Source organism: Microtus oregoni, unplaced genomic scaffold (genome assembly GCF_018167655.1).
Source record: "Microtus oregoni isolate MIOR12 unplaced genomic scaffold, Mior012 000073F_000, whole genome shotgun sequence".
NCBI lineage: Eukaryota > Metazoa > Chordata > Mammalia > Rodentia > Cricetidae > Microtus > Microtus oregoni.
The window spans coordinates 731,808-745,839 of NW_024543980.1; the positions used below are offsets into that span (position 1 = coordinate 731,808).

Below are 14,032 nucleotides of genomic sequence, written 5' to 3' on the forward strand. Positions count from 1 at the left end.
TAAGAAGGCCAGGAATGCTCATCTTAACAAAGCGAGGAAATTAAAACCCCTATCTTAACCCTTACTTTACATTTGCTTGTTCAAATTCAAGGTCAAGGAGAGCTTTCTCCAGCCTTTCCTGATCAGGTGCAGAATCCTAGCACACACGGGACTTTCTTAAATTCCAAGTAAACAGTGGAGAATTTGGAATCCATATTTCCAAAGGCATATCATTCCCCAAATTTCTTCCCACAGTTTTTATTTATTTATTTATTAAAGATTTCTGCCTCCTCCCGGCTACCGTCTCCCATTTCCCTCCCCCTCCCCCAATCAAGTCCCCCTACCTCATCAGCCTGAAGAGCAATCAGGGTTCCCTGACCTGTGGGAAGTCCAAGGACCACCCACCTCCATCCAGGTCTAGTAAAGTGAGCATCCAAACTCTGTTTGATCCAGCTATTATCATGTACCAGAGGATGAGGATGTGTATATATTCATAAATATTTCTACAAATTATCTCCTAGTTCCAGTAAGGAAAATTAAAACAAGACTTTTGACTTAGTTTGGGTTACTATCACTCTGAATGGACACCATGACCACAACAGCACTTATAAAGAAAATATTTAATTAGGCTGGCTCGCTTACAGTTTTAGAGGTTCTGTCCATTCTTATCATGGCAAGGAGCATGGTAGCATGAGGCAGATGTGGTGTTTGCTACATCTTGGTTTGCAGGGAACAGAAAGTTGACTGAAACACTGAGCAGTATCCTGAGATAGTAACCCTCAAAGCCTGCTCCCACTGTGACACATTTCCTTAAATAAGCCCATACCCACTCCAAAAAAGTCACAGCTCCTAAAAGTGCCACTCCCTATGAGATTATAGGGGCTAATTACACTCAAACTACCACACCTTTTAAGTGACTCTTCCCTTAAACTTTTTGCTGGACTAAGGGCAATTTTTAAGTGGAATTCAGTCTATGTTTTCTTTACTGACACAGTGAATGTGGGCCAGTATTTCTAAGGCTATCACTGGTAGAAGGACCAAGGACAGAATCAATTAAAGTTCACAAAACTCATTGTTCATTGAGAATCAGATATTTTTTTCTTAAATAGTTTCTGGGTTACTGTGAACTTTCTCTTAATTCCCAATATTCTGAAAAAGATTGTTCTGACAATTTTGGTGTGTTCTAAGGTTTCTTGTGGTAGTTTTGAGAGTCAGGATTTTAGAGTCCCTTCCTTCCTCTGTTGTTTTTACTGGTATCAGTCTTTTGGAGAAAATTTTAATAAATAAAATGGTGTACATTTCTGGAGGGAATGCAAATTTATTAGAATATATATGATTAGAGAGTGAGAAACTTTATTCTTAACTACAGACATAACTATCCTTAATATTTGGCTTATATGTTGTATAACTGGGTTGTATAAATTATATATTGGGGATGGGAACGAGAATAGGCCACCCTTTTCGTCAAGATGGCGCCGAAAGCGAAGAAGGAAGCTCCTGCCCCTCCCAAAGCCGAAGCTAAAGCGAAGGCCTTGAAAGCCAAGAAGGCAGTGCTGAAAGGCGTCCACAGCCACAAAAAGAAGAAGATCCGCACATCGCCCACCTTTCGGCGTCCCAAGACCCTGCGGCTACGAAGGCAGCCTAAATACCCCCGGAAGAGCGCGCCCAGGAGGAACAAGCTTGACCACTATGCCATCATCAAATTCCCCCTGACCACCGAGTCAGCCATGAAGAAGATAGAAGACAACAACACACTTGTGTTCATTGTGGACGTCAAGGCCAACAAGCACCAGATCAAACAGGCTGTGAAGAAACTCGATGACATCGATGTGGCCAAAGTCAACACCCTCATAAGGCCCGATGGAGAGAAGAAGGCATATGTTCGGTTGGCTCCTGATTATGATGCTCTGGATGTTGCCAACAAGATTGGAATCATCTAAACTGAGCCCAGCCAGCTAATTCCAAATATACACTTTTTCACCATAAAAAAAAAATTATATATTGGGGTGTTTTCTGTCTATATATCTTACTTACTGCATAGGATACTACTGAAAAATATATAATAATTTTCTTTATCTCTCATTGTAATATATGATTTTCCCCAATATATAAAAGTTATATAAACATTTTTTTATTAAGAAAAGAAGAAAAAAAACATAAACAAAAAAAAGTTTCCACCTCCTCCCAGCCTCCCATTTCCCTCCCCCTCCTCCCACCCTTCTCCCCCTCCTCCCACCCTTCTCCCCCTCCCCCCACTCCTCTCCCCCTCCCTCTCCAGTCCACAGAGCAGTCCAGGTTCCCTGCCCTGTGGTAAGTCCTAGGTCCTCCCCCCTCCGTCCATATCTAGGAAGGTGAACATCCAAACTGGCTAGGCTTCCACAAAGCCAGCACATTAAGTAGGATCAAAACCCCGTGCCATTGTCCTTGGCATCTCATCAGCCCTCATTGTTCGCCATGTTCATAGGGTCCAGTTTTATCCCATGCTTTTTCAGTCCCAGTCCAGCTGGCCTTGGTGAGCTCCCAGTAGATCAGCTCCACTGTCTCAGTGGGTGGGTGCACGCCTCGTGGTCCCGACTTCTTTGCTCATGTTCTCCCTCCTTCTGCTCCTCATTGGGACCTTGGGAGTTCAGTCCAGTGCTCATGTGTGGGTCTCTGTCTCTATCTCTATCCATCACCAGCTGAAGGTTCTATGATGATATGCAAGATATTCATCAGTATTGCTCTAGGATAGGGTCATTTCAGGTTCCCAATCCTCAGCTGCCCAAGGAACTAACTGGGAACCTCATCTTGGGCACTTGGGAGCCCCTCTAGGGTCAAATCTCTTGCCCACCCTAAAGTGGCTCCCTTAACTAAGAATTGTGGTTCCGTGCTCCCCTATCCACCTTTCCTTTATCCCAATTCTCCTGATTCCCCAAGTCCCCCCTCCTTCCCTTCTACCTTTTCTCTCCCCATCTCCCCTTACCCCCATCCCACCCCACCCCCAAGATCCTAATTTTCTCCCCGGCAATTTGGTCTACTTCCCTTAGCCAAGAGGATAACTATATGTATTTCCTTGGGTTCACCTTCTTACTTAGCTTCTTTAGGTTCACCTATTGTAGACTCCGTGGCCCTTATTTATGGCGAGAAACCAATTATGAGCGAGTACATCCCATGTTCATCTTTTTGGGTCTGGGACACCTCACTCAGGATAGTGTTTTCTATTTCCATCCATTTGCATGCAAAATTCGAGAAGTCATTGTTTTTTACCGCAGCGTAGTACTCTAGCGTGTATATATTCCATACTTTCTTCATCCATTCTTCCATTGAAGGGCATCTAGGTTGTTTCCAGGTTCTGGCTATTACAAATAATACTGCTATGAACATAGTTGAACAAATGCTTTTGTCATATGAAATAGCATCTCTTGGGTATATTCCCAGGAGTGGTATTGCTGGGTCCAGGGGTAAGTTGATCCCGAATTTCCTGAGAAACCGAAACACTGACTTCCACAGTGGTTGCACAAGATTGCATTCCCACCAGCAATGGATGAGGGTACCCGTTCCTCCACAGCCTCTCCAGCAAAGGTTATCCTTGGTGTTTTTGACTTTAGCCATTCTGACAGGTGTAAGATGATATCTCAAAGTTGTTTTGATTTGCATTTCCCTGATTGCTAAGGAAGTTGAGCACGACTTTAAGTGTCTTTTGGCCATTTGAACTTCCTCTGCTGAGAATTCTCTGTTCAGTTCAGTGCCCCATTTTTTAATTGGGTTAATTAGCATTTTAAAGTCTAGTTTCTTGAGTTCTCTATATATTTTGGAGATCAGACCTTTGTCTGTTGTGGGGTTGGTGAAGATCTTCTCCCAGTCAGTAGGTTGCCTTTGTGTCTTAGTGACTATGTCCTTTGCTTTACAGAAGCTTCTCAGTTTAAGTAGGTCCCATTTATTCAATGTTGCCCTTAATGTCTGTGCTTCTGGGGTTATACATAGGAAGCGATCTCCTGTGCCCATCTCCTGTAGGGTACTTCCCACTTTCTCTTCTATCAGGTTCAGTGTGTTCGGGCTGATATTGAGGTCTTTAATCCATTTGGACTTGAGTTTTGTGCACGGTGATAGATAAGGGTCTACTGCTTTGGATAAGCATGAACACTTTCTGTCAGATTGTTAGTATTAAATTGTTTAACATTCGTGAGAAAATTCTTTCCCATTCCCACACTCATGAAAATGTTATGTAAAAGCCCTAAGTATTATTTCCAATCTAAAATACCTTCATCTCTCCAGAAAGTTTTTTTAAAGAAAAAAAAAAATGGGGATTCTTTTCATGTTTTCTTAACTCCCTGGTACATTTTCATATTTTTTCATATATGCTTTGGCTACTTTTAAAGCTATCTATTTCCAATTTTATACCATTACCCTTTGTAATCACACAGCATTTCATTTTACATATTATTAATATAATTATAACTGATGATAAGGATCCAACTTACTGAGAGGTTTCAGGCTTAAGGTTCAAGGGGGACACTGAAGCAGAATGTTCTTTTGAGTAAGAGTTGTATGAAAAGAGTTCTTGTAGTAACATCATAACCAGACACAAAAGTATGGCAAGGGCACTGAGGAGAGTTTGCAGAGTTCACTGTGGCAGAGTTGGAGGGTCTCTTCTTACAGACTTGAGAGGAAAGTGGTTGATGAATAGCCCATAGTACATGCTTATAGTTGAGCGATCTTTGAATCTACTGTGAAGATTGGGAGGGCATTATTCTAGGAAAATATGTTATTCAGTTCTGGGGACCAACTTACTATAGTTTTGATCATTGTCACAGTTCAACCAAAATGAAGGAGCTTTATAAACTGACATGGTCTGGTTAGGGCTGTTTTTGAGGCAGGGTTTCTCTGTGTAGCTCTGACAGTCCTGGAATTCTCTCTGTAGACCAGGCTGGCCTTGAACTCACAGAGATCTTTCTGCCTCTGGCTCCCAAGTGCTAGATTAAAGGCCTGCACCACCACAACCACCACCAATAAGGGCTTTTACACACACACACACACACACACACACACACACACACACACACACACACAGAGAGAGAGAGAGAGAGAGAGAGAGAGAGAGAGAGAGAGAGAGAGAAAGAGAGAGAACTTTTATTCTGTGACAAAACTAAAAGCTAACCCATCCTGACATTATTTATTTGTAATATATGTGATATATATATATATATATTATCTTGCTTATTTGTGCATATTTTTCAGGTGAGAGAATAGAGTTCTGTAGTTATAAAAGTATACAGTTTACCAAAATCCCTTCTGCATAAATATATCTCTTTATGATTCCTTACGTTCAATATCTTTTCTTCTTGAGATTTATTTTTCATTTTCGCAAACACAGTAGCAAAAGTTATTGTTTCTGTTTAAATATTTGCTGGTGAATCATACACTGAAATTTAATCATAGTGTGCCCTGAAAATTTGAGAGAATCTCAACTCTCTCTCTTCTCTTTCTCACCTATGTGTGTGTATGTGTTGTAAGACACAGATATGAAGTAGAAAGTGGTGAACCATGCTAGCATAATTGTTATAGGTAGTTGTCATCAGAAAAAAAATTTTTTTCTAAAATAACATGTATGCAATAGTAAATAAAAACGTATTTACATCTGTTAAAATTTCAACTGAAATAAAAAGGATGTGTCTAAAGAAATAAGGAACAAAGAGAAATTGACAACTCAATAAAAATCAGAGAAGACAAAATTAAACTTTTAAATATGCTAAAACACCAATTAACAATGAATTCTGTAAATGGAGAACATAAAGATTAGAGATCCATACAAACATGCAGAACTTCAGACAAAGTAGCATATTTATTTTCTTAATAAATGAATAGAAACCCTCTGACTCAGAGAAATAAAAAGGTTTTTGTTTTTCCATGTTTTTATTCTTTTTTCAATTGAGCTTTTGTTTCTTGAATACTTACTACTGTTTTTCATAATTCTATAATTATGCTGACTGTGCCTATTAATTCTCCATATTTGCATGCCAAAAATAAATTCAAGGTGGAATAGAAATAAACTAAAGCTCAAAAATATGTAAAAGTTAAATATATATTTTTTAATTCTTAGGAAAAAAAGACAGGTTTAAGAATAAAAAACAGGACTAGTTTTCTCCTATGAAAACAGAAAATTTGGAAGATGTATCATGATACTTGTAACATATAAAGGAAAAAGTGCATAAATTATACTAACACATTGTCAACAAGATACTATGAAGAAACAGAAGAACAAAATACTGTTATGTGCTCAGCAAGTAAGAACTAATAATCAATGATGCCAAGAGTTAGCACATTTTTGAAGAGTTAGTTTTCTCATCTAATAATGGCAGTTGTGTAAATTTAACAAATCACCTTTCAGGACAATTTAGCAGTGTCTAACCACACTTATATGTTGTCTTGTATTGATGCAGGAGAAACTTGAAGTAGTAAAAATTTATGTTATAAACGATTTATGAATAAACTAGCTCAGGAAATATTAAGTTAAACAAAAAGTAATTAGATAAAGGAATGCTACCTCCACTATGACAGAATGGTAGGTAGTGTACCTGGCCTGTTAAACACTATAAACACAGTTTTTAACCATATTGAAAGCTTGCTATGAAAGTTTGTGCTAATGTTTGACCTCTAATTATGTTTTATACCATAATAACCAGAACAACCTTGATTTACAACCAACCATTAGGTCCATCCGCATATCAAAGACTGTCAATTCAAGGTGGCAGTGCAGGGTCACAACCAACATTATTAAGTCCTCATATAAAGTCTAACATTAAATCCCCTGGACTCTTATCAGAAAAAATATAATTCTGCCAGGTGGGTGAGATGACTCTGAGTAACAACTTTTTAAAAAGAATAACACTGGTTTCCTTAAGTTTCTATCCTGTCATGCTGAGCCTGCTGAGGACTCAGCAGGAGCAAAGCCAATCCTCTCAAATTGAAGAAATTTATGGTCAAGAAGTTACCATTGAAGTTAAATGGTAGCAGACATATACATGCAATCCTATGGGGCTTTGATTCGTTTATGAGCCTTGAGATTGATGGGTGTGTGGAGATGGCAAATGGTGGTCATGTGAGGAAAGAGCATCATCATGATGGAAGCCTTGGAAAGAGTCTAAACAATGGCTGTTGAGCAGAAACATTCACATCTCTCCCCCTAGGGCTGGTTTGACTATGGCGTACAACTGGGTCATGTATATTTTCAACTGAAACTTTTTGCTAAATAAACTTTTATGATACTATAAAAGGAAATAATTCTGTCATCTTTGCTGTGTAACTCCCATCTGCCCACGTAGCCAGACTTTAAGTCTCTTGTCTCTCTTTAAATAGCTCAAAATGTAGCCTGGGGTAAGGACCCAAAGAATATTTAAGGATGACAGCATATCTGGAATGCATAAACTTGAGACCTCTACAAGCTAGTCAAGTTTTCTTTTCTAGATTGGTTCTACTTTGTTATCAACCACAACCAATCCTGCACTATTATTAAAGTGCTTTTTCTGAACAAGGATGACAACAATGTACATACCAAACTGAATAGAGAAAGGCTCACTAGGACCCAACACATAGGCAAGTCAACCTTATTGGAAAGCTGGGAACAGGAGAGGCAGTATTTCCAAAGAAGAGCACATTAATAGGTTACTCAGTACAAAAAGTCAGTCCTGAAAATATACATACAGATAGCATTACATAAACAAAACAGGTTATATTTAGAAATATATATGTGTATACATGTATGCAGAATATAACAGTGAAAAAAGAGGCCACAAATTTTAAGAAAAACGAGGTGTATATGAGAGGGTTTGGAGGGAGGGAAGGGAAAGAAGAATATTGCAATTAAATTATAATCTAAAATATTACAAAAAGAGTTTCCTTTATTAATCTCTAAATGCTGAGACTGATTTCTCACTGGGCATGCTAACTAATTCTCTAGCACTATGTACCCAAGAGAAATGAAATACCATGTGAATGCACAAAGAGGCTCTACATAGAGGTAACCCACATTTATTACATAATAATTATAAAAATTGGAAACCATTCAAATAATCATCAATAAGTCAATAATCGATTAACTTATAGCACTCAGGAGGCTAAGGAAGGAGGATTGTGAATTTGAGGCCAGATTGAGCTACATAGCGAGAATCTACTTTAAAAATAGTGGGGGCTGGGGAGTTGATTCAGTGGTTAAGAGCACTTGTTCCTCTTGAGAACATGAACTCTGTTCCTAGCAACCATATGGTGTTCTTACAATAGTCTGTAATTTCACTTTCAGGTTATCCACCACCTCCTTCTGTACTCCATGGGCATCACACACACACACACACACACACACACACACACACACACACACACACACACACATTTAAAAAAATCTAAAATTATAGTCCCATCAGTTATTTTCTTATTTATTTTAATTACTAATCATCATTTGGTTTAGTCTTGTTTGGTTTTGGCATGTTAAAACAAAGGGAAATGTTTTAAAGTAAAACAATGTTTATAATGATGTTTTTACTTTATCAAAGGGTATTAGCTTGGTGTGAACATTAATCTCAACATTCCTGAAGCAAAGGCAGATTTCTGTGTTTGAATATTGTGGTGGTATTTTGTTTCTGATCTAACAAATAAAGCTTGCCTGAAGATCAGAGTATGGAGCTAGTCACTAGTAAACTATAGTGGCCAGGCAGTGGTGGCACACACCTTTAATCCCAGAACTCAGAAGACAGAAGTAGACAGTCCTTTATAAATTCAAGGCCACCCTGGGCTAGCAACTGACTCAATCTGAAAGAAAAAGAGAGCAAGTGGTGGTGGCTCACACCTTTAATCCCAGTATTTGGGAGTCACATGTCTTTAATCCCAGCCCTAGAAAGGTAGAGACAGGAAGGGATATGTCTGGGCACAGAGAAACATATAAGGCAGGAGGAGACAGGAGCTCAACATTTAGTCTGAGGCTTCATAGAGACAGGCATTCAGTTTGAGGACTTGTAGAGACAGGCTACTCAATTTGGTCTGAGGATTTTATAGCGGTAAGAACTAGTGGCTGGTTGTTCTGCTTCATTTATCTTTCAGCTTTCAGCTTTTGATATCTGACTCTGGGTTTTTATTATTAAGACCAATTAGAATTTTTGCTACAGAGGATGGGCTGTCCACATAGTTCGTTATGAGCCAGCCAGGGCTGCACAGTGAGAGCCAACAATAGTGTGATACAGCTGACATTTTCTATGCACAGTGTTAGTTCATGAAACTGAACTAAGCTGGGACTCAGTGAGTGTAGATTTTAATGCTACTGTGATGTGTTAATCGTGGAAAGTTTGTCACTCATTCAATTATTCTTTTATCAATGAAGCAGCACAGACTAGGTGATGTCCAACATCTAATCATTTATGATCCTATGGTTCTATGACAGTTTTTAAAAACAGCACTTCTGATTTCTTGTCCAGAGCTTTCACATTTTTAAAATTCTTTCAAATACAAGCATTTTTAGTTTAGTAATTTATATCTGTATTTGGGGAAGAAATAGTCACCTTGATAAAATTGTCCTTATCAAAAAGAGTGTGAGGAATGTCTTCCTCAGAATGAAATACTGATAATGTAAGTAGCTAGTACATGAGAATAGCCTAGTTGAGAAGTCAGGTATAAATCATGTGGAAGACCTTGAAAAAGCTTTTGGGGGGATCGGAGCCTCATCATTTGCATCTGTACATTCTACTCAAGATATCTACTGTTAGATTCCTCTATTTACAGTAATAACTACCACACACTGAGTCGAAGTTCTATGACTGGCAATGTATCAAACATTTTGTGTCATATCTAATTTAATTTCCACAATCAACCTCAGCTGCCAGAGAAATCTAGGTTCTTGTGCGGCTCCCTCACTACAAAAAGAATACCGAACTATGGTGGATAGGTCTCTTAGGAATGATGGCAGATGTTATCAGGGCGTTCTTTTTCTGTGAACTCTGAATACAGGATTTATTGCACTATATGAGCGTTCATGAGATAATAATGTCCCTTTAGTGGCAAATAATGTTCCTTCAGGGCAAAATCTCATTCTTCTTGTTTTCACTTGGAAATTTCAAGTTATGGAATCACTAGCAACAGTGAAGACTTCATAGGAAACCATATCTCAGCTTTCTTTTTGTCCCTTGTCTGATGACTATGTGTTATTCTTTCTTATAAGTCATTCCCACTGTTTGTGCATGTTATAACCATTTGACATTTGTCAGTAACAAGCATCTTCTTTACCCACTTCTTCCTCCTCACTTGCTCCTTTAAGGATACTGTTCACAGATAGATCCATCACTCTATAGCAGACACTCTTTCACACAATGTTTCCAAAAGTATAAGGAATTTTCAGTTCTGCCAAAGTTATTTTGTAAGTGCAAACCCATTGGGAGCACAAACATCTACAGGAATGTTTTGGTTGAGTGAAAAGAAATCGTTTTCAATATATTCAAAATACAAGATACATAAATTGAGCAAAGAATTTAAAACAAAACAAATTAAAATAAAAGGTGAAAAGGGGGGGGGAGAAATAGACAGAAAAGAAACACCGTAAGCTGTGATTTGTACACACATTTTAGAAAGGAGGCTTTATTAGTTAAAACCGTTGAGCAATAATCACATTGTACTCTTGCCAAATGCTTCTTCAAATAGGTCAGTTTTTACCTTTCTTCTTAATTATGATATGATAACTTGGCAAGTCTTGTATTTTCCCCAAATAGAGAATTAGAATTAGGACTTATGCTATTGATTACCATCTCAGAAGCTCTTTCTCCTCCCTCCTTGCTAAAGCCTGCTTTGAGTGGCAAGATGCTCCACTACAGAAGCAGCAGCTGTTTCGGGATTGAAGGTATCGTGCTGATAACAAAAAAAAAGAGGAAAAATTTGAACCTCAGTTTGTCATGAAAATACTAGAACAACTCTTAGACCACTCCAGAGCTTTTTCTTTGAATAAAAGTGTATTTATGCTTGAAGCCATTTTAACCAACTTCTCTGCTACACACAGCTTAAACAATTTCTAATAAAGAAGGGTGATGGTTTATAGTGGTGTGTAAAAGTAGGCATACTAAGTCACAGGTGCCATAGTTCATGCTTGCAATCCCAGTGGATTGTGATGAATCTGCAGCCATTTTGGTCTTCAAGAGCGAGTTCCAAACAGCATGGGCTACACAGTGAGACCCTGTCTCCAAAAGTGAACAAATAACCTCAACATGTCTGAGCACAACAGTACATTCCTGTAGTTCCACCACTTCGGAGGTGAACTAGGAGCCAGATTCCATGGCCATCTCGAGCTACGGAGTGAATCCCTGTCCAAGAAGGGGGAAAGGTGCATTTAAAAATACTCTTTACTAATCAACTAAACAAGAATACAAAAATTCTCTTAGTTCCACATAACACAAATTTTAATTTTTTAAAAGTCAATGAACTTCCAGAAGCAAATAGGGAAAAAAATGAAGGGAACCAACATTTTGATCTTGGGTTGAAAGCAGAAAATGACTCAACATTAAAATGATTTTCCTCCTTTCCTCATCAAAGTGAATTCAGTGCTCTAGAAAGATAGCTTTTCCTGAACACCTTCAAGGCTTTATTCTTTAATTCTGCCATATCCCAACACCATCTATTACTGTCTTTGTGGATCAGTGAATTTTCATAGCGCGACATGGCTACAAAATTAAGACTTGAATGTAGATGCAGTATTGTTTAAGAAAGATCTCTGAAAAGATCAGTATTGATCTGATTCCTTTCACCATAGATTAAACTTTTATAGAACAATGGGATAACTTGATATGTACTCTCTTCTCTTTATGCGTATTTGCTCAATTTTCCTGTGATCTGACCTTAATAATTATAAGCCAGCAGTTAATTCATTATTTTTCTAATTAATATTCTCTCATGTTAACATCATGACATACTGCTATTGTATAGAATACCATACATTGTATTGAATGCAGATGGGTTTCTTCTAAATGGATGTGATTAAGATAAATAAAAAAGATTTTTTTAAATTTAATTTGATTTTTAAAGTGACACAGTTTTACTTATGATATACAGCATGATGCTTTCAAGTACACGTACATTGTGAAATAGTTCAATGAAGGAATTCACATGCAGAGCTACACATTCCTAGTGAGGTTTCCCATAGTGAGAATTGTAATGTATTCTTAATGATTTTTTAGTCTGCAATATCTTTCTTAACTATAAATTACAATATTTTATATAGTATATCTCAAGATTATTTTTCCTTAAAATAGAAATGTTATAAATGTTATACTCTTTGACCAACATCTCCACACATACTAATATAAACATCACATAATAATCACTGAGCTGTTTAGTTTTGTGTCAATTTGACACAAGCTGGAGCCATTTGAAAGGAGGGAACCTCAATTGAAAATGTGCCTCCATAAGATCCGGGTGTGGACATTTTCTTCCTTAGTGATTGATGGGGGATGGCCCAGGGCATTGTGGGTGATGCCCACATTTCACCTGGGCTGGTGATTCTGGGTTCTATAAGAAAGCAGACTGAGCAAGCCATAAGCAGTGAGCCAGTAAACAGCACCCCTCCATGGCCTCTGTTTAAGTGCTTGCCTCCAGTCTAGCACTAATTGACTTCCTGTCCTGACTTCCTTCAGTAATGGACTGTCATATAGAACTGTAAGCCAAATATATCCTGTTCTCTCAAGTTGCTTTGGTCACGGTGTTTCATCACAACATTAGCAGCCCTGTATAAGACAACTATTATTCTACTATCTAAGTCTATGAATTTAGATGTTCTCATTTTATACCAGTAAGATCACATGCCCTATTTTTCTGTACCTGGCTCATTTTGGTGACTGTTGTGTCTTTCTGATTCATTCATGCTGTTGTAAACAACAGAATTTCCCTCTTTTTAAAATGACAGAATAGTAATATCACATACCATGATTCTTTGTCCACTTTTGTGGTGATGGACAATAGGTTGATTTTATATCTTGACTATTAGAAATCCTCTTGTAAGTGAATATGGATGTGTGCATATCACTTCAACATATGGATTTCAGTTCCATTGGATATCAATCTACTAGTGGAATTGCTGTATTACAAGTAGTTCTATTTTTAACTTTTTGATGATTCTCACACTGTTTTATGCAAGAGTTTTATTAATTTATATTCCCACCAAAGTAAGCAAAATTTCTCTTTTCCTCACATCCTTGCCAACTCTTACAGATTTGGCTAATAGACATGTGTATTACTTTTCTGTTGTTGTGATAAAACACCATGACCAACACAATTTACAAAAGAAAGCTTTAATTGAGCTTATGATTCTAGAGATATAATATTCTATCACAGTGTGGCAGAGTATCAGCAAACAGGAGGCATGCTGCCTTGAACAGCTGAGAGCTAACATTTTGATCTGCATGTAGGAGGCAAGCAATAATCATAATGGGAATGGCATTGGTTTTTTCAAATCTCAGTATCCATTCCTAATGGTACACCTCTTCTATCAAGGTCACACTGCTTAATCCTTTCCAAGAAATTCCATCAATTTTGAACCAAACATATAAGCCAAATGGACCATTCTCATTCAAACCACTATAACATCATAATGAGTTTGAACTGTTCCCTGTTGTAAAAGGAATGGTGGGCCACTTCCCGCCACCTGGCTCCTGGCTTGCTTTACCTAAAATAATTACATGGAAACTGTATTCAATTAAATAATGCCTTGCCCATTATATCTAACCTCTTCTTGTCTAACTCTCACATCTTAATTAACTAATTTCTAATAATCTGTATATCAGCACGTGACTGTGGCTTACTGGAATGAGTCTAACTGGTGTCCATCTCAAAGAGGAGAGCCATGGAGTCTGCCTGACTCTGCTTTCATTCTCCCAGCATTCTGTTCAGTCTACTCTGCCTATCTAAGCTGCTGTCCTATCAAAAGGCCAAGGCAGTTTCTTTCTTTGACCAATGAAAGTAACATATAGTCAGAAGGCCCTCCTACTCCATTTCCCCTTTTTCTGTTTAAACAAAAAGGAAGGTTTTAACTTTAACATAGTAAAATTACATGTAA

The 14,032-nt window shown here is 37.9% G+C and overlaps 2 protein-coding genes across 2 annotated transcripts; both read left to right on the plus strand.

The window, feature by feature from the left end:
* Nucleotides 1-1,421: 1,421 nt before the first annotated feature.
* LOC121441042 (60S ribosomal protein L23a-like) lies at nt 1,422-1,925 on the plus strand. Its single transcript, XM_041642181.1, has one exon. It carries the CDS (start codon nt 1,449-1,451, stop codon nt 1,917-1,919), a length of 471 nt encoding a protein of 156 aa, XP_041498115.1. The 5' UTR covers nt 1,422-1,448; the 3' UTR covers nt 1,920-1,925.
* Nucleotides 1,926-6,907: 4,982 nt separating this feature from the next.
* Nucleotides 6,908-7,103, plus strand: LOC121441024 (small nuclear ribonucleoprotein G-like). Its single transcript, XM_041642152.1, is given in 2 exon segments — nt 6,908-7,044; nt 7,046-7,103. Coding segments are annotated over 2 exon segments (168 nt in total). The 5' UTR covers nt 6,908-6,934.
* The last annotated feature ends 6,929 nt before the right edge of the window (nt 7,104-14,032 follow it).

What these genes read in the sequence shown, in the direction of transcription:
- LOC121441042 (XM_041642181.1), top strand. Translation starts at nt 1,449, where the DNA reads ATGGCGCCGAAAGCGAAGAAGGAAGCTCCTGCCCCTCCCAAAGCCGAA.